At 43.0% G+C, this 20,690-nt stretch overlaps 1 protein-coding gene across 7 annotated transcripts in view; it reads right to left on the bottom strand.

The window, feature by feature from the left end:
• The window catches only part of zmp:0000001168 (signal-induced proliferation-associated 1-like protein 2), a 93,358-nt gene that overhangs the window by 19,559 nt on the left and 53,109 nt on the right, over positions 1–20,690 (bottom strand). For all 7 annotated transcript variants that reach the window (XM_060855814.1, XM_060855820.1, XM_060855821.1 and 4 more), the window contains exons 4-9: positions 16,272–16,460; positions 13,977–14,151; positions 11,419–11,522; positions 10,475–10,632; positions 8,825–9,407; positions 436–710 (exon numbers count right to left, since the gene is read on the bottom strand). In XM_060855814.1, coding sequence (XP_060711797.1) covers positions 436–710; positions 8,825–9,407; positions 10,475–10,632; positions 11,419–11,522; positions 13,977–14,151; positions 16,272–16,460 — 1,484 coding nt within the window. The remainder of the gene's footprint in view (positions 1–435; positions 711–8,824; positions 9,408–10,474; positions 10,633–11,418; positions 11,523–13,976; positions 14,152–16,271; positions 16,461–20,690) is intronic.

Below are 20,690 nucleotides of genomic sequence, written 5' to 3'. Positions count from 1 at the left end.
TAACAGCTCTTACCTATTCGTTCATAGCTTCCATTACCATCGATAGCTTCTTGACCCCATCCCCCTTAAAAGATATACATTGTCAGCCGACAGATAGAAAAAATTCAGAAGATTTTGGAAACATTCAGTTTCCCCCAACTCCAATAACACCCTAATTCCCCTTTCTTAGTGGTCAGCTCTCCCCTAGGCTTCTCTTTTGTACCCTCTATGCAGCTATGGAGATCAGAGAGGGTCAAATGAACACTTCAAGTTGATAAGGGACCTGACAAAAGGTTATCCACTCAAAATGTTCACCCTTTCCATCCTCCTGCACCTTCATCCTCCCACATCCGTTTCCATAGGCAAGAGTCTCCTCACATTGATGGTATGTAGATCTAGCCAATAAAATAAGGACAAACTTCATTTATCATCTGCCTGCTGTGACAGAATGCCTACATTCTTGGCTTGCCCTTGTTGTCAGGTGGGATGACGGTTATCCTCACGCTGTTGGCCTTCCTCAGACACTCTGCCCTCTCCTTGAATGACAGGGACACCACCGGAATCTCACAGATCCTGACCAACCGGCTGTGAAGCTTTAGGCCCTTCAGATCAGCGTAGCCTTTCTTCTCCACCTGGGTCACAATTCCTTCTCCATTGGTTTGAAAGCCCAGATGGTGGACACTGTTCCTGAGGAGGACAAGCTCTTCCGTTTCACATCCTGTGGTTACGACCTGTTGAAAATACAATGGTGGACAACTATCAGGAAATGCCACAGAGGCCCAAAGATTTTGTGCCCTAGAAAAGCAATAGGAACATGAATAGGCCATACACTGTCATTAAGTCAGATCACATTTAATCTCCCTCAATTTCACCTCCCCACATGGTGCCTTTGATATCCTGAGCATCCATTCAGCCATCTCAGTCTTCAATACACTCAACCTTGGTCCAACCAACCCTCTGGGGTAGAAAATTCCAGAGATTCACCACTCTGACTAACATGAGTTCTCCTTATCTCAGTCTCTAACAGCTGATGCCTGATCTCGAGACTGAGATGGCCTAAGTAAATAGACTAACCAGTCAGGGAAAATAGCTTCTCAGTACACATCCTTTGAACCCTCTAAGGTGTTTATAATTGAGTGGTAAGGAGAACAAGGTCTCTAAAATGACAAAACAGTTTATCATGGGTAGATGTGGACTCATCAGGTGGGATGGCTGGGTTAAGGGGGAATATTGCATAGGTAGTGGGCCATGAGATGACCATTAATAAATCCAGTGAGAGATTAAAGAGTAACTTCTTTATTCAAAGAGTAGAGAGAACGGAACTCACAACAAACAGATTTATCAAAAAATATTTTAGATTCATTGAAGAAGGTCTAGATAAGCACATGAGGAAGAAAGGAAAATAAGATTGACATAAAATATTAAATAATGGGAGAAGATGCAGAAGCAGCATAAATATTGCCCAACAGCAATGCTGTAAATCCAATGTAATATTATACAGTATATCCTGTTGGCCTGATCGTATGTTCAAATCAGACTAAATTAGCTCATTGTGTTCTGGAAACTGTTAAGTAAACCATGCTCAACACATGGCTCTCATCACCACTGTTTATTCTGGGATAGCACTGCATCTATACTAGTCACTTGTTTTCTCCTGCTCACTATTGAAGTGACAGAGGATGTAGCTACAGGGGAGATGTGGATTCCTAATGGGAGAATTCCAAAGCTGAAATACAGGAGGCTCAGTTACTCACTAGCCCTCCTTTCCTTTTGACCTTCACAGATTATTACAGTTTCCTCTTATGAAGTCATGGGCAGAGCAAGTAGGAAATTGAAGGTGACAGGAAGGCCAGGGTACAGTTAAAATTCCACTAACTATGGACCCATGAGTGTTTATGTCTTGCTATTAAAATTCTAGTGTAGGTGGACCCACCCTGTCCAGCCTCCTGTGATATCAAACCACATGTCCACTGCAAAGTTTAGGACAGGAACAGAAGAAGGACCTGTTCCACCACAATTCATGAGATTATGGCTGATTTGTATTGACCTCAGCTGATAAAACTTTTTATCAATCTCAAATTTAAAATGTATTGAGCAGGCATTTGCTGTTTCTGTGTGACAGATTTTCACATTTAAATCACCCTTTGTAATGGGAAGGCCAACCTAAACTGAGTGGCCTGCCTCTGGTTTTAAGACTGTCTAACCTGGGTGCCCCAGTAATGGTCTGTCCTGAGGAAATAGGGTGTTTTTGTGGGTGAATATAGACACAGGCCAATCTCAGGCTGTTCCATATATTTCTGAAACTACAATGATATATAGGATTTAAAAAAAACACAGCACTTTATTCACTAATATTACATTAGGTATAAATATTGGATGCAAGCCGCTAAGGGGGTTGGGGAGCTGGGGGAGAGAAGTCCTGCTACACTTCCTCGAAATAGAGGCCGAGGATGTTTTACGGCCCACTGGAGAGTGCAGATGTAAGTTTTAATGTATCATCCAAAAGGTATCACCAAGAGCCATCATGTAGCCATACCCCATTATCAGCCATGATTGAATGGCGGAGCAGACTCGATGAGCCGAATGGCCAAATTTCTGCTATGTCTTGTGGTCTTACCAGCAGTGGAGGAGCGGGTCTGATGTGGCTAAGGCCATGGGTTTAGAACATTAAGTGTCCGTCCCAGATATTCAGCCACAGGATGTGTTAAGTGACGCGATTACAAGAGCAAAGGACTGCGGGGAGGCAGAGTAACATTGAGAGAAACACAAGGAAAAAAGACAGCAAGCTACAAGGTGGATGCAACAGTCACAATTTATTCACTTTTTTTCAGCCAGTGGTTACAGAGATGCACATCGGACCGACAATATGCAGAATCAGCACGCTGCTGTGACTTTACGTTACATACAAACAACACAGGTTCAGCTCCTTGACTGGCTGGCTATTGGACGGACATTCAACAAGTAAAGCACAACCATAGAGTAATCCATACAGTATTATTATTGTTATGGCACACAGAAAACAATTAAAGGGAAAGACAGATACCAGGTTAGTAAAAAATTAGTCTCTTCCTATTTTGCATACCCCTCCATAGAGAGGTTTCCAACATCTCCCACAAACACTAATTAAAGAGGTGATAACTCTTCTAAATTGCCCATCTATTAAAGGGGAGGTGATTAGCCAAGCCTTCAACACCTTGTGTCCTGTACAGGTTCCAGCCTAGGAAAGGTGCATCTACTGAGGAAGAGGAGACTGAACCAGGCTGCCACCTTGTAAAACAAAGATGTTCAGGATAATTCCCATTTGTAAAATATTTACTTTTCAAGATTTTGATTTGCTGCTATGCAGCAATTCACTGTGAACAGCAACATCTGCTCAGTAAGATTGGTGTTAACTGATCAGGTCATTCAACTGGGGACTGTCTCTGAGTATTAGCCCCTATCCCACAATTCCTCACAATCTGAACGTACAGCACAGAAATAATGCATTTGGCCTGACTGCTCCATATTGGTGTTATACTCCAAACAAGATTCCCTAATTATTTTATCTCACCTCGGTCAGCATAATCTTATAAAAATCAAAAGAACCACAGGTGCTGTAAATCAGAAACAAAAACAGAAATTGCTGGAAAATCTCAGCAGTTCTGGCAGCATCTGTGGGAAAAATCAGAGTTAACAGTTCAGACGAAGGGTCATTTGACCTGAAACATTAATTCTGATTTCCCTCCACAGATGCTGCCAGACTTGCTGAGCTTTTCCATTAAATGTTCCTTTCTCCCTGGTGTTTATTGAACAGCACTTTAGATGCATTTATTCTAATTACCTCAATTATTTTCTGTGGTTGCAGATTCAACCTTTCTCACCATCCTCTAAACAAAGGTGTTTCTTCTGAATTCCCTTATTAAATTCATTCATAACTGTCTTAAGTTTATGACCCTGACTTCCAATCTCCCCCACTGGTGGAATCATACGCGCCAGATTTCCACCAACAAATCCTTTCATCACCTTAAGGACATCCATCAGGTCGTCCCTCAACCTTCCCCTTCCTAGAGAAGGGAACCCTAGTTTGTTCACATTTTCATGTTACTCTGTCAGCTCTCAGTTCTGGTATTATCTTTGTAAATTTGTTTTGCACCTTCCCAGATGCCTTTGTGCCAATTTTGCAACATGGAAACAAGAACTGTTTTAACAAAACTGCATGTGTGGTCTAACCAAGGACCTACGTATGTTTGACATAGCTTCCTGGGGTTGTTGGTCACCGTGCAGAGTCTGATTTGAGGCAGTGACAGTGTGTTATGTTCCATCAACGTGGCCACAAACCCACTTATTAATACTGACACAAATAACATTTTAACTTCACCCAGTGAGAATCTGATAGCTTCAGTTTTGGTGTAATTTGTAAGTAATGCAAGGTATGGAAAATAACTCTGAGGAGGCACAGTGGCCTAGTGGTTAGCACTGCTGTCACACTGCGCCAGGGACCTGGGTTCAATTCCAGCCTCAAGTGACTGTCTGCGTGAGTTTGCACATTCTCCCCGTGTCTGCGTGGGTTTCCTCTGGGTGCTCCAGTTTCCTCCCACAGTCCAAAAATATGCAGGTTAGGTGAACTAGCCGAGCTAAATTGCCCATAGTGTCCAGGGATGTGTAGGTAAGGTGCATTAGTTAGGGGTAAATGTAGGGGAATGGGTCTGGATGGGCTACTCTTCTGAGGTTCAGCGTGGATTTGTAGGGCTGAATGGCCTGTTTCCACACTATAGGGATTCTATGATTCTATGAAAATAAGCTAGAAAATATAGTCAGTAAGATAGACGCATTGACAAAACATAGTGAGTTTATAACATAGTTAAGTTTCCATTTCTCAATATATTAGAAGCAGCACCACAAATGATTAAGAACCATAAAAACATAAATGGAATCCTATGTTTCAAGGCAAGGGATTTAAAATAAGTAAGTCACAAAATAAAAAGGGGCTGGGAATGGAAAGAGAAGACAAGAAGGGTCAGAAAGAAAAGGAAAGATTGAGGATTAAGACATAGAGAGATAGACAGCAAGAGAAATGAAAAAGGGAAAAGAAGCATGGTGAAGATGAATGAGTTTGGAAAGAAAGAGAATTAGAATGGAGGGAAGGAGGATAGAGAGGACATGAAGAAAGAGGGAATGTAGACAAAGTGAAAACAAAAATGGAGAAGACAGGACTGAGAAGGGAAGAGAAAGAGAGTGGATGAAAATAGAGAGAGAGAGAGAATGAGTTATGGAGGGACACAATGAGGATGGAGAAGGAGAAAAAAATAAGCCAAGCAAAAATGGAGAAAGAAAAGGAATATGAAGAGACAGCACGTAGGGACTACTGTACTAACAAAAATGCTGTCTTTTGAATAAAATGTGACAAAGAAAGTTTGGTTGTTACATTTCCTATATTGCAACAGCAATTACATAACTAAACTTCAAACGGTGTATAGTTGGATGTCATATCTTTGAGGAGTCCTAAGCTTATGTTGGACTGCAATTTTAAAAGCACAGTTCAGCAATGACATTTTAAATTTTCATTGTTGTCTTCAAATCCCTCTATGGTTTCGGCTCCCTCCTGATATTCATAATCTCCCCCAACCTTTCAATTTTAAAGAACCCCAGTCTTAATTGGTGACCCCAAATTCTGGAAATTATTCCCAGACTCTCTCACGTTCTCTTCTTCTTTGTGAATCTCCCCTGGATTTTTTTACTTCATTCAAGGTACTGCAGAAACACAAACCTCTATTGTTCAACAGTTGTGTGTCAAGGTTTTCCAGGCTGGCCAGCTTGTAGTGTTAGTGAGTCAGTCTTTGAAATCTCTTCTCCAACCGTTCACTATCATGTGCGTTTGAAAGAAAAATTGAACACTGACTTTTTTACACTCATTCACAGGATGAGGGCGTCGCTGACTAGGCCCAGCATTTATTGCTTGTCTCTAATTGCCCAGAGGGCAGTTAAGAGCCAACCATGTTGCATGGGTCTGGAGTCACATGTAGACCAGGTAAGGATGGCAGTTTCCTTCCCTAAAGGACATTAGAAAACTTACTCAAGCTATTATGAAATCCTCACACAACCTCAGGCCACCAGGATTCAGTTCACACAAACATGTCAGTTTTTACAATCACTATTGATTTCTATGAAAGAATGAAGAAACACTGGCAAACATTTGATTTGGACACCAAAGCCAGAATATCTGTAAACTCCTCCTTAAAGCTTTCTGCATACTACATAGTGTTCTACTCCAACAATTAACGGTCAAGTACAGTTCCAGTACTGTCAAACAGAAATGGTGCTTTGTGACTTACATATTTTAAAAATATATATATATTTCTGAATTATTTTATATTTCATTAGCAGAATTTAACTCATCTGGTCTGTGCCAAGTGCACTTCTGTCACATTCAGAGATGTCACACTTTGTGACAGATGCAAAAATAAGCTTTATTTTGTTCTTGGAAGAAAAGACAGCAATTTAATGCCAATAGGTGAAACTGACCTCAAATTTGTTACAACTACAGTTAACATGATTTCCCAGAGGAACTGTCTGAGGAGATGTTTTAAAAGTGACAGGACAAATTAAAAAATGCTGATATTACAAATGTGAGCGATGCTAGGATTGCATAGTTGTCTAAGGGTAAAAAGGCAGATAAATATTCCTCATAACCTTGTGACTATCACATTAAAAGGGACACTCCACTTCATCTCTAGATACATAACCAATGTACAATAAACTTAACTAAATCCATAACACAGCCTCTTTAATGCACTGCTCCTTTAAGAACATTTTTTAAAAAACTTAGCTATTCACATCAGTAGATTTCTGGTTCCGCTTTGAGATCAAGAATTAAAAAAAAACATTTCTTTCCCTCTTACATAACCTCCTGTTTCCCTTCTTATATGAAATTCTGCTTCCCTTCTTTACAGACAGGAAGGACTGGTATCATATAATCTATACATTATTTCAGTTTGTATTCATATGGACTTAATGTCTAAATTCCACTAACCCTACACAAATGTTATTACAATGATTTTTGTAATATATTGAAAGTATTGCCGACCTTCCTGGTATGGCACAGGAAGTAATGGAAGACAGCTCTCACAGCATTATTGGATTATTAACCGAAAAAGGACAGAAGCCAATGGTGCTGGTTTCACTTCACTTCCCTAGCCCCACCTAGTTTCACCCCAGTGGGTTTAAGAGATCCACAATTGTTGTCTCCTCAAGCATCACCAAGCTGCTGACCATCCTGAGCCCATCCACTCTTGGCACCCTTACGGCAAGTGAGTGCTGGAGAGCGCTAAGAACCAGGAGACCCAACAGATTCTCCAACCCAATTTCACACAGAATAGCTAAGGACATTTCATTTGTTATTCCAGCCTGAGTACAGACCAGGGATGATGTTCTCTGTTCCCGTGACTCAGTAATAGACCAAGCAATGGACCAAGTGATCTAAGTGAATAATACCTTCCAAGTTTTAGTGGCTGTAGAATGAAGCACAAGACAATATACACATAACAACATATCGACAAGTAAAACTGTTGGATTATCCAATCAGAATGAAGTGCCTGCAAATTTCGCACCAGTAGGTTTTTTTTATCCCTGAACTGTCAATGTGAAGGTTCCAACCAAAGTGCCAAAGGGAGACAACCTTGGCCAGATCTTGTTTTGACCGGAGGTATCAGGTTTGTGTATTTTGACGGACTCGTGCTCCCTTGCCGCCTGCTGCATGAAGCACCAACGTAACCTGAACTCATTTGTGATAATGATTGTTTTGGAAACCATGCTTAACACTCATACTATTTGACTAAGTGATCGACATTTTGACTCAAAGATCTAGTCATTGGCTATCTGGCATGCCAATTAGGACTCACTCCCTGGTTGAAAACAACTGAAATTGTCTGGTCATCTGCTGAAGTCACTGACAGGAAAACTGCCTCATGAACACTAATTCAACCATTCTCGGTTGCAGCTGGTACTTCTGGCATGGGGAGAGCAAGGGTCATCATTTTTCATCTTTGCGCAGGAGAAATGTAGTTGACAGATTCCAAGCAACTGTCACATGACATCTCTTGACATTGCAATAAGTGCATCATTGGGTATGGAGTTATCAGTGAGGAGGAGCTTGGATTTGTGGGATGTGCAATGGGACTGCATTGATTGGTTGAAAGGGTGTTTGGGCATTGACTAGAGTTGGGTCACTTGATTAATCAGTGGGACGAGTTGAATTGGGTAGATGACTGGACTTGACTGAGTAGATTGGTCAATTGTTTGTTTGATAGGGTGGGTGAGTTGCATTCTATTGTTTAGGTCAGTTAAGTTGTTGGGTTTAAGTTGGGTCAGTTGTTGTGCTGCACCAGAACGGCTGGCTTGGAGTTAGCTAGTTGCTTGGTTAATTGATGAGATGCAGTGTGTTGTTTGGGGTTGGTTAGGTTGCTGGGTTTGGCCTAGGCGACTGCAGATGCAGGCGAAATCAGAGTTGATGAAGCAAGGAGCTGGAAAAGCACAGTAGATCAGACAGCATCCAAGGAGCAAGAGAGTTAATGTATCGGGGGTCCTGCCTGAAATGAAGACTGTCTTGGTCCTGCCTGACCTGCTGTGCCTTTTCCAGCGCCACACTTTATCAACTCTGTTGGGTTTGACCCAGTTAGCTGGCTGGATGGGTTGGTTTGGGTTGCTTGATTTATTGATTGCTGTATTTTATTAGGTTGGATGTGGCATGGGGGATATACAATGAGTCTCTAGTGTTTTGGCACAGACTTGAGACTCCAACTCATGTTTTAGGCAGCAGACTGGCAGTAACGGTGGTGGTGCACGTCTCGCGATCTCTTCCCACACTTACCTCCAGCCGCTGAACAATTTCAGTGATGTCATCTGGCTGGCTTTCCAAAGTCTTAACCACTGCGAATTCTCCTCGCTCATAATAAATTATAATGGTCCCCGGAGACAAGGTCCAACCAATCACATCCCGGCAGGAGCAATTCCACACAACCATTCGCAACTTCTGATCAAGCAGCACGACAAACTCATTGGAGATTCCCAGGATGCACTCAGCTTCCTCAGGGGCATGTGCCAGGCGGGCAGTAACACTCCACACTAGAGCACCGGCACTATGCATCTCGGGGGCTCGGTTTAACTTCTGCTTCTCCTTCTTCTTGGTAGGCAGCGAGATGATGGCTGCCAGTTTGGACGAGGAGGAGTCCAGAGTAGCTGTGGTAACATAGTTATCCGCTAGGTCCTTGAGGTACTCCTGCCGTGTTCTGGTGGCCATGGCATGGAACTTTTCTGACTTCTCTGCTGCATTCTCAGCATTGACCACTTTGGCAAGCAAAAAATCCCGGAAGTTGGCCGATTTAGGGAAAGTCACCCCCTTCTGGAAAAAGGGCCCAAACTCAGGAATATCCTTCGATCGGGTGACCGCAACACTGGAAAGAAAAAGTAGGAATGTGTATTTTCCACAGATTTTACAACCTCTGGACATCACTAATTCTTTTTCAGTTTTATTTACTTAACACAACAGCTAGTTCATACTCAGCATGATTCCACAGATAGTAACATGATCAATGACTAAATCAGCTGCTGGGTGAAGGATATGTTTGGCCCAGAACTGCCCACCACTTTTGATGAAATAGTGACTGTGGGATCTTTGATGCCCTCTTGAAGGGAGAGATAGAAGCTTTGGTTTGACATCTCACCTAAAAGATAACATCTCCAAGAGTGCGCTGCTCCCTCAGTACTAGTCTCCAACAGTCAGCACTGAATATGGATAAATACGTATACCTCAGTTCTCATTCTACCTTTGTTTCGGAGTTGCCTTTTGCCTTTCTCTATAGTAGAACCTGTCAGATGGATGCAGTGGGGAGCACCACACTGACGGATTCAAGACACTTCCAATACACTTTTTCAGTGGTGCCATCTTTTGGGTGAGATATTATTCTAAGACCTTATCTGTCCTTTCATGTTACAGATCCTGAAATAACACCATGCAGGCTGGTATCAGTCACCAAGTCATGCTTTATTTATACACAAACAGTCCTTGATTTTTGTACTGTGTCATTCGGAGTCAGGTATCAGAGTGTCAATATCTCTGCCACTCACCTTTTTTTAATATGTCAGCCAGGGCTCCCCGATTGGACCAGGTTAACAGCCCCAATCTGGGAACTCATATTCTATGCGGTTAATCAGGCTGACCTTGTTACAATCTCTACAGATCCCAGCACACAATTTGAATCTATGATTTTGAATGGAAAGTATATACTGGTGTGCACAAGTATATAATAGCATGGGCTAGCTAGACCGGAAAGCCATTTGTCTGGTATTGTTCATATGTTCTCAACAGCAGACTAGAGGATTGGGCTTCAGGTATCTGCAGGAGGCCTACGGTTAAATTACCCACAGGACACCTGTGCTCAGGTACACACAGGAAGCGTGTACCTACGAACCTGTGAGATTGGGGTACCAATATATCTGTAGGAAACCTGTACCTACGTACCTGTATGACACCTCCTCGGTGCAGGGATTGTGAACTTGTACTACTAGGAAGACATGTTGGAAGTGCGATCGGATTGTTTTTGGTGTGAACGGGCCAGCTCTGGGCTCCTGGAAGACGATGGTGACTATATCATTGCCAATGTGACGCTTTCTTAGAAGCTAGAATCACAAAATAAAGGCAGGTACAGAAAAGCAAATGGTTACACACTCTAAAGCAATATACTTGAACGGGACATAGCTTTCTCACAGAAGCTCAACGTCAGGCCTTATTATATCATACTTTGGAAGTTTTCTTCCCCTATCAGTTAGTGAGCTCATGGTATTGGAATCTGCTGATGCAGTGTTACAGGGAGCTTTACTCTGTATCTAACCCTATGCTGTCCCTGTTTTGGGAGTGTTTGATGGGAACAGTGTAAAGGGTTTTTTTACATGCAGTTTAAAAAGAGTAGAAGCTTTACTCTACATCCTGGATGTGTTCGATGGGGAACAGTGTAGAGGATGCTTTACTCTGCATCTTGTCCTGGGAGTTTGATGGGGACAGTGTAGCGTGAGCTTTACTTTCAATGCAAATGAGTAGAAGTGCTTTACACTGGCTCAAACCCTGTGCTGTGCTTGTCCTGGGAGTCCTTCATAGAGACAGTGATGAGGGAGCTTTACTTTCTCTTTAAAAGAGTAGAGGGAACTTTATCTCTAACCCAGTGTTGTAGTTGCTCTGGGAGAATTTGCTGCAGATGTTGGATTGAGTGAGAATGGGAGGTTGTCTAATCCTCAGTCATCAGGTCTTGGCAATACAGGAGTTGTATGATGGTCCAAATGTGAGCAAGTTGTCACCTTTTATCCCAATGGGTTCGGTAACAAAACCAAGCTGTTTAGGACTACTGAAAGTAGTGGCATGTGGACCCTGCGAAAGAGAGGATTATGGGTCGAAATAAAAGTGGTACTTACCTGTTGGCTATTATTGGCAGTGTAGGGAAGCATAGTTGACACGTGGAACATAATCTCGTACTCCTGATACGTGGTATAGAGCGAATGAGTGCCTGTGGAGTCCGCTGCAAGAGAAGGGGGAAGGTTTTAGACCCTCAGTCCAGTCTGCTCCTACTCCACCCCTCTTCTCTTTTCACTGTACTGTGTCCACCTCCTGGGATGCACTAGCTTCTACAGAAGCTGGCAACCTTCAGGCATTGGTGATCGCGATAACATCATCGATTGTTGTGAAAATCCATCAGATTCACGAACATCCTTCAGGTAAGGATTTCTGCCATCCGTACCCAGTCTGGCCGATGTGTGAATCCAGATTTTTAAGCATCCTCTGAAATGGTCCAGCAAATAACTTAGTTCAAAGGCTATTTGCCCCATGTCAGTTTACCTGCAGAAAACAGGCACTTTGTTCCACTCCCCTTTTACTCTGTCACCCCACAATGTTTTTCTGTCCAGTAATTTTCCATGTCCCTTTTGAAAGCCATGAGTGAGTCTGCTTCCATCACCTCCCAGCTATCAACTGCTGATTCAGAAAGGATTTTCTTCATGTCCCTTTTACTTCATTAGCCATGCATTTTAAATTGGTATCTTCTTGTTCTCAACCTTCAGACAACATGAACAGTTTCTCCCCATCCTCTACAGACAGATCACTCATGGTTTCCTTCCAACCTTCCCTTCTTTAGGGAGAACAAACTCCCAGATTTTTACATCTACCCTCATAAACAAAGTTCTTCATCCTTGGTAGCATTCTTATAAATCTTTTCTGCAGACTCTCTACAGCCCTCTGAAGTGTGGTGCTCAGTATTGGATAAACTATTCCAGTTGAAGTGGAAGCAGTAATTTATAAAGTTTCATTGTAACTTCCTTTCTTTTGCACTTGGAGCATTCCCTCCTACTTCATGCTTAGAACTTTACTTTCTTACTGTGGTGACATCTATCTCCCCCAATTCCTTGCACACTATATTTTCTTTCTGTCTAATGTCTTCTACTAGTTACCATCTCCTGCCAAATTGGTTTAAACCCTTTCAGACATAAGTAAACTACCCCAAAAGAGCAGTGGCCCCAGCTCTGTTCAGGTACAAACCATCTGGTCTGTATAGGTTTCATCTCTTCAAGAGCTGGTCCCAATGTCAAGGAATCTAAAGCCATCACTGCAGTACCACCTCTCCAGCTATGCATTCATCTGCTCTATCCTCTGATTTCTGTACTCACCACATGACATTAAGAGTAATCCAGAGACTACCCCCACTTTATTGGCCCTGCTTTCTAGTTGATTTCCCTGCAATGGGAGGGCCGATCGTGCCTGCAGGACCTCATCCCTCACTATCAATGTCATTAATATTAGCCACAGCTTGCTAACTGTTCACCCTACTCACTCAGGCATTCAGCAACACCAAGGAGGCAACATAACTACTATGGTCATATTTCCAAGTGCAAAACAGCTTGTCTGTTACTGCATCAACGGAATCCCTTATCGCTATTGCTTTTCTAGCTTTTCTCCTGTTCCTCCTTACCCACTTCCTATCCATATATCTATAAGTCAGGCATGGTACAGCGGACTTGGCTCTTGATGCCTGCTCTGAAATCTGCAGCTCAAGTTACTACAGTTGACATCATTTCCTGCACATGTGGTTGTCCAGGATACAAGAACTGTGCCATCCACGGGCCTGAGGATGACCTGCATTTAATTATTAGCCCGTAAAATGACTAAGCAGAATTAGATTTAGGAATTAAGTAAAGACTTAGCAGCTACTCAACAATTTGCCCCTGCACAGATATAAGTTTACACTCTATCTAGCCCTGTCCTGGCAGTGCTTGATGGGGACAGTGTAGAGGAAGTTTTACTCTGTATCTGACCCAGTGCTGTCCCGAGAATGCTTGATGGGGACAGTCTAGAAGGAGTTTTACTTCCAATTTAAAAGAGTAAAGAAAACTTTACTCTTATATCTAATCCCGTACTGTCCCGGTCCTGAGTGTTTTTCTTGAGGACAACGGAGACTAAACTTTACTTTCAGTTCACTTTTAGTTCAAAGAGTGGAAGGAACTTTGCTCTGTATTTAACCCCATGATGAGTGAGTGATGGGATGGTTTTGAGCGAACTTCACTTTTCGTTTCTTTCAGTTTTAAAAAGTACAGGGAGCTTTAGTCCATATCTAACCTCACGCTGTATCTGCATACTCAAACAGTTTGCTTAACTCTTATTATTTAATATCACAGATTTTATTTTTCTGAGACAGTGTGTTATTGTCTCTTGCTGTTTAATATTATTACCTGAATGTGCTATCTTAAAGGGAAGTGAGATTTGAACTCGGCCTTTAGATTACACATCCTCTCATCCAACACAGTTCCTCACTAAAGGGCTGCACTCCACTCCCTCTTCTCCTCCCTCCCTCATTGATCTGTTGGCATCACAGTTGAAAATGTGTTGCTGGTTAAAGCACAGCAGGTCAGGCAGCATCCAAGGAATAGGAAATTCGATGTTTTGGGCATAAGCCCTTCATCTGTTGGCATCACACTCTACTTACTCTTGTTATCCAGCTGAGCTCGATATTTCTCAAAGCCCTTCAGTTTCACCCTCTGGCCCAGGAGGTCGAGGAACTCGTCAAAGGCCGGGCCAGCAGTTTCATTGTTGTACATCTCCTCCTCTGTGCTCTGTCCCGCTTTACAGTACATGATCCCCACTTTCCGCTGAAAGGATAACTATGGGTTGAAGAAACACGAGATGTACATTAGTACAATAAAATTTCACTTCACAGGAGCAGCATCCCAAATAAAGAGCATCCTACAGCCTCGGGATTTCTTCAAAGCAAACATTTACTCAACCTCAGAAGAAAGACGGATAATCACCTTGAGAAAGAAATTCAAACTGATCAAGTCACAGTCAGGTTCCCTTTTGAAAACTTGCAAAACGGTTCTTTGCCCCCAGGATTACCATTCCTGGTCAGACAGGTTGGGATAAAAATAAAACATTTGCTGTCAACTCCTGCTCATTTCCTGGTGCTGTGCTCACTGGTTAGATTGCTAATTCCAAGCAGGAGCAGGATGGGCTGAGTATCCTCCCTCTGGGCTAGATCATTTCTCTTCTGGCTACAATGCTAGATGCCAATCAGTGTAGTCCATGAGAACCAACATATGTCGTATCCATACCCCACTGAGATTCAGTACCTGTGGAACCTACACACTTGTCAGAATCAGTGTGTGTGTGGAAGTTTGTACCCCAGTGAGAGTCAGTGCATGCATGAGAGCCCATACCCCAGTGAATGTCTGTTGGACCCCATATCCCATTGACAGTCACTGTGTATGTCTGGAAATCCGTACCCCAACAACAGTCAGTGTGTTTGTGGGACCTGTACCCCAGTGAGAGTCAGTGTGTATATGGGACCTGTAGTCCAATGAGCGTCAGTGTTTATGTGGGAACCCATACTCCAATTTGAGTCAGTGTGAGAGAAACACAGTTGCCAGTAAAATGCAGTGTGTGAGAAATCCATATCCCAATGAGACTCAATGCCTCGGGAACCTGAACCCCAAGTAAATTGATGCCTGTGGAATTCATCACCCTGTGAGATTCTGTGCCTTCAGAAAACAGGAGGAATATAGACCATTGTTTTGTTTTAAGAAAGAAGCCTCATTTCTGAGCAGAACCTGTACAACCCAGACTTGAGTCTCTCTAAAACTATGACATGTTGGTATCCTTGTTCTGAATAATTAATTGGATACTTCAGTTAGTGATTTGACTCAGATGGCATGTTAAAAATCTTCATCAGTCATTTTCCAATCAAATAATTCAACAAGCAGAATTGCTGGATGCTTCAGCCTCCTCTCCTTATTGCAAAGGATAGAGAGAGTGACAGGAATGAGACATGAGGCAAGAAGGGATCAAAGATAGAGAGGGAAGGAAAGCGCAAACGAGACAGGGAGTCAAAGAAATGAAGAAGGGGGAGAGCAAAAAAAAGGGTCAGCATAATAAGAGAAGGATGGCGTAATTATGATATTTGTCAGGTAATGAGCACTGATGATTTTGCTGAATTTTTTTTTGAGTAGATTCACATTCTCCCTCTATCACAGATATACACATGGGCAAAGGCACACAATTTATATGTATTGAATCACTCTCAATTCATGCACAGTCACACTCATATACTGTTACTGAGCTCTGATAGATCTTCCCTCCCTCCAATCCCTGCAAATGCAGGACATGAAACTCCAAGGCGCTCTCTGTCAACAAGCCTCAGTAGCATGGCCACCGGTCACATTCACACACTCAGCCATTGAAATATCATATTAATAATGAACAACAGTTTTGTTTCCATCCATGCCCCATCAATTTTTGATGATGTTTTCTTTATTCTGTCATCTTGGTGACACTTGAGTGTCATTACGGTCAGACAGCACATAGGCTGGTCACACCGGCGCTCTGCACTTAGGACAGTCTGCCAGTTTTGTGGCTGTGTTGCCAAAGAGCTTGCCAGGAAATGGCTCCACACGTTTAGCCACTCGGTAACTGAAGCAGACAGCTGAGTGAGGTGACAGGTTCAGCAACCTGCCCCGTGCAAAGGCAGCTGGTCTGAGCTTTGGTGATTGTCCAATTACTGCAGTGCCTCCTGCAAACTACCCACCATTTCCCCACTTATATAGCGGGCACATCTTCTGTATTGTAATGGCATGAGAGAATTCATCGCTTTTAGCGGCTGGGTGCAGCACACCTACAGAAGCTGGTCGAAGACAGACTCCTGAAGGAGTTTGCACTGGTCTACAACCCTGTACAGGTGAGCGTGGAGCAAGTGGTGCAGAGCTGCGTCAAGGAATCTCCCGAGGCCTACCCCTTGTTCGTCTAACTTCAGCAGCATTTCCGGCACTTTGGGAGAACTGGATGCCAAACGGAGACACTGGACGTTCAGCCCTGGTACCACATATTCCAGAAGTTTCTTTGGCGAAATCCCCCTCTGCGTGCCATGACGGACGGATGAGGGAAATGACTCCTCCAGGATTGACGCACGGAGAGTCCGCAGCTGTGGACACAAAGCATGAGTTTTAAAGCTCATTTTTTTCCATTCCATACATTGTGGGCCTGGAGTTACCGTTCAATTGGGGCACAATTCCCTCTGATGCTAGCACAAATGACCTGCTAGACAATCTATTGTTTCTGCAATTTTTTACACCAGTTTATTTTTCAAAGAGCTAGATATAGTTCAAACGGCTAAAGGGAACAAAGGGTATGAGGATGCAGCAAGAGTTGGATGATGTCCCTGTCCTAGGAGTGTTTGCTGGAGACAGTGTAGAGACAGCTTTAAAATCACAGTATCCCTACAGCACAGAAAGAAGCCATTTGGCCCATAGAGTCTGCACTGACCATCTGAACAACATCCCATCCTCATAACACCGCATGGACTTTTTCCCGTAGCTAACCCATCTAGCTTACACATTCTTGGACACTAGAAGGCAATTTAGCGTGGTCCATCCACTTAACCTGCATGTTTTTGGACTATGGGAGGAAACCAGAGCACCCGGAGGAAACCCACACAGACACGGGGAGAAAGTGCAAACTCCACACAGACAGTCGCCCGAGGGTGGAATCAAATCGGGGTCTCTGGCACTGAGCCACCGTGTTACCCTTTACTTTCAATTTAAATGAGTAGAGGGAGCAATAGTCTGTACCAGGAGAAAGTGAGGACTGCAGATGCTGGAGATTAGAGTTGAGAGTATGATACTGGAAAAGCGCAGCAGGGCAGGCAGCATCCGAGGAGTTGGAGAGTCAACATTTTGAGCAAGACCCTTTCATTCTCTTGCTCAATTCTTCTGCTCCTCGGATGCTGCCTGACCTGCTGTGCTTTTCCAGCACCACACTTTCAATACTCTGTACCAACCCATTACTGTACATTTCCTAGGAGTGGTTGATGGGGACATTGTGGAGGGAGCTTTACTTTCAGTTTAATAGAGTCGAGACAGCTCAACTTTCAGTTTAAAACAGTAGAGACAGATGTACTCTGTATTTCATCTGTGCTGTTCCTATCCTGGTGACAGTTTCAAGCATGCCTTACTTTCAGTTTTAAAAAGTAGAGAAAACTTTACTTTCGGTTTGAAGGAGTAGAAGGAACTTCACTTGGTATCTCACCATGTGCTGTGCCTCTTCAGGATGCCTGATGGAAAAACTGTTGAGCAGGACTTATACACTTAATGATAAAGTCCTAGGGAGTGTTGCTGAACAAAGAGACCTTGGAGTGCAGGTTCATAGCTCCTTGAAAGTGGAGTTGCAGGTAGGTAGGATAGTGAAGAAGGCGTTTGGTACGCTATTGGAAAGTTGTTGTGAAACTTGAAAAGGGTTCAGAAAAGATTTACAAGGATGTTGCTAGAGTTGGAGGATTTGAGCTATAGGGAGAGGCTGAACAGGCTGGGGCTTTTTTCTCTGGAGCATCAGAGGCTGAGGGGTGACCTTACAGAGGCTTACAAAATTATGAGGGGCATGGATAGGGTAAACAGACAAAGTCTTTTCCCTGGGGAGTCCAGAACTAGAGAGCATAGGTTTAGGGTGAGAGGGGAAAGATATAAAAGACACCTAAGGGGCAACATTTTCACACAGAGGGTGGTATGTGTATGGAATAAGCTGCCAGAGGAAGTGGTGGAGGCTGGTACAATTGCAACATTTAAGAGGCTTTTGGATGGGTATACGAATAGGAAGGGTTTGGATGGATATGGGCCGTGTGCTAGCAGGTGGGACTAGATTGGGTTGGGATATCTGGTCGGCATTGACGGGTTGGACCGAAGGGTCTGTTTCCATGCTGTACATCTCTATGACTCTAATAGAGGGAGACTTACTCTGTATCTAACCCAATCCTGTACCTGTCATGTGAGTGTTTGAGGTGGTAGTTTGGAGGAAGTATTAATTTCACTTTAAGGGTAGAGGGATCATTACTCGATATCTAACTTCATGCTGTACCTGCCCTGGGTTATTTGATACTGACAGTGTAGAGGGGCTTTTAATCTGTATTGAACCCAGTGCTGTACATGTCCTGGGAGTGTCTGATAGATAGTGTGAAAGAAGCATTACTTTCAGTTCAAATGATTTGGAGATGCTAGTGTTGGACTGGGGTGTACAAAGTTAAAAATCACACAACACCAGGTTATAGTCCAACAGGTTTAATTAAAAGCACACTAGCTTTTGGAGCGACGCTCCTTCATCAGGTGGTTGACAACCATCTGATGAAGGAGGGACACTCTGAAAGCTAGTGTGCTTCTAATTAAATCTGTTGGACTATAACCTGGTGTTGTGTGATTTTTAACTTTCAGTTCAAGAGGAGCTTCACTTTATCACATCTTGTGTTTCACCAGTCCTGTCCATGTTTGATGATGATAAATATAGAGGTAGCTTTACTTGGTATGAACCCATGACTGTACAATTCCTGGGAATGTTTGATTGAGACAGCGTCTGGGGAGCTTTACTTTCCAGCTTAAGAGAGAAGAGTTTGCTTTCCTCAATGTCTAACCCTGTGCTATCCCTGCCCTGGGAGTGTTTAATGGGGACAATGTAGAGGGAGCTTTACTCTGTATATAACCCCATGCTGTCCCTGTCCTGGAGTGTTGGTTGGGGACAAACTGAAGGTAGTTTTCCTTTCAGTTCAAAAGAGTAGAGGGATCTTTACTCTGTACACCTAACTCTGTCATGTTCATGTCCTGAAAGTGTTTGTTGCACACAGTGTAGTCTGTGTCTAACCCCTTGCTGTCCCTGTCCTGGGAGTGATTGATGGGGACAGCGTTTAAGAAAATCTACTTTCTGTTTAAAGATATAGAGTTAGATTTCAGCCATGATCAATTTGAATGGCCAAATTCTGCTCTTTATTTCTGTGTTGCAGTGTACATCTCTATGACTCTAATAGAGGGAGACTTACTCTGTATCTAACCCAATCTTGTACCTGTCATGTGAGTGTTTGAGGTGGTAGTTTGGAGGAAGTATTAATTTCACTTTAAGGGTAGAGGGATCATTACTCGATATCTAACTTCATGCTGCAGGCTCAACTCGGACCACAATTATTTTTTTAAAGATTTATTCTTGCATGGGATGTGGGCATCATAGGCTTGTATCATTTAATGCTTGTCCTAATCACCCTTGAGAAGGTAATGACCTATCTCCTTCCTAAATGACTGCAGGCCACGTGGTATAGGTGCACTACAGTGCTGTTAGAGAGGGAGTTCCAGGATTCTGACCCAGCAGCACTGAATGAACGATATAGTTCCAAATTAGAATGCTTAGCGACTTGTAAGGGAACTTGCATGGTTCATCTGCTGCCCTTGTCCCTCAAGATGGTAAGAGGTGGTGTGTTCAGAAGGAATTTTGCTGAATTGCTGCAATGTGTATTGGAGATGGTACACATTGCTGCCACTGTGTGTCTTTGCTGGAGAGAATAAACTTTAAAGGTGGTGGATGAGGTGTTGCTCAAGTGAACTGCTTTGCCCTTGATGGAGCTGAATTTCTTGAGCGTTATTGGAGCTGTACTCATCCAGGCAAATGAGACCCCCAGCAGGTCATTGAATCAGGATAAATTAGGCACTATGGTAAGTTTCCTATGATTGTATTCACTCACAGGCCTTATGGGTATGCAAAAAACTAAACAATCGTTTGGGTGCAAAACCAATGTTTTGGGGGGGTTTTAACCTAAGTCTTTTAAAAACAGTGCAAAGGAACTAGTTAGTGTTTCCCAATTTAACTAGATTACAGAATTGTATCTTTTTAAAGGATCGGTGCTGGGTCCACTACTTTTCATCATTTATATAAATGATTTGGATGCAAACTTAAGAAGTATAGTTAGTAAGTTTGCAGAGGACACCAAAATTAGAGGTGTAGTGGACAGCGAAGAGGGTTATCTCAGACTACAATGGGATCTTGATCAGATGAGCCAATGACAGATGGTGTTTAATTTAGATAACTGCGAGGAGCTGCATTTTGGGAAGGCAAATCTTAGCAGTACTTATACACTTAATGGTAAGGTCCTAGGAAGTGTTGTTGAACAAAGAGACCTTGGAGTGCAGGGTCATAGCTCCTTGAAAGTCGAGTTGCAGGTAGATAGGATAGTGAAGAAGCGTTTGGTACACTTTTCTTTATTGGTCAGAGCATCAAGTACAGGAGTTGGGAGGTCATGTTGCAGCTGTACCGGACTTTGGTTAGGCCACTTTTAGAATACTGCATGCAATTCTGGTCTCCTTCCTATCGGAAGGATGTTGTGAAATTTAAAAGGGTTCAGAAAAGA

This window comes from Hemiscyllium ocellatum, chromosome 46, assembly GCF_020745735.1.
Source record: "Hemiscyllium ocellatum isolate sHemOce1 chromosome 46, sHemOce1.pat.X.cur, whole genome shotgun sequence".
NCBI classification, from domain to species: Eukaryota; Metazoa; Chordata; class Chondrichthyes; order Orectolobiformes; family Hemiscylliidae; genus Hemiscyllium; species Hemiscyllium ocellatum.
This window is presented reverse-complemented; position numbering and strand designations above follow the sequence as displayed.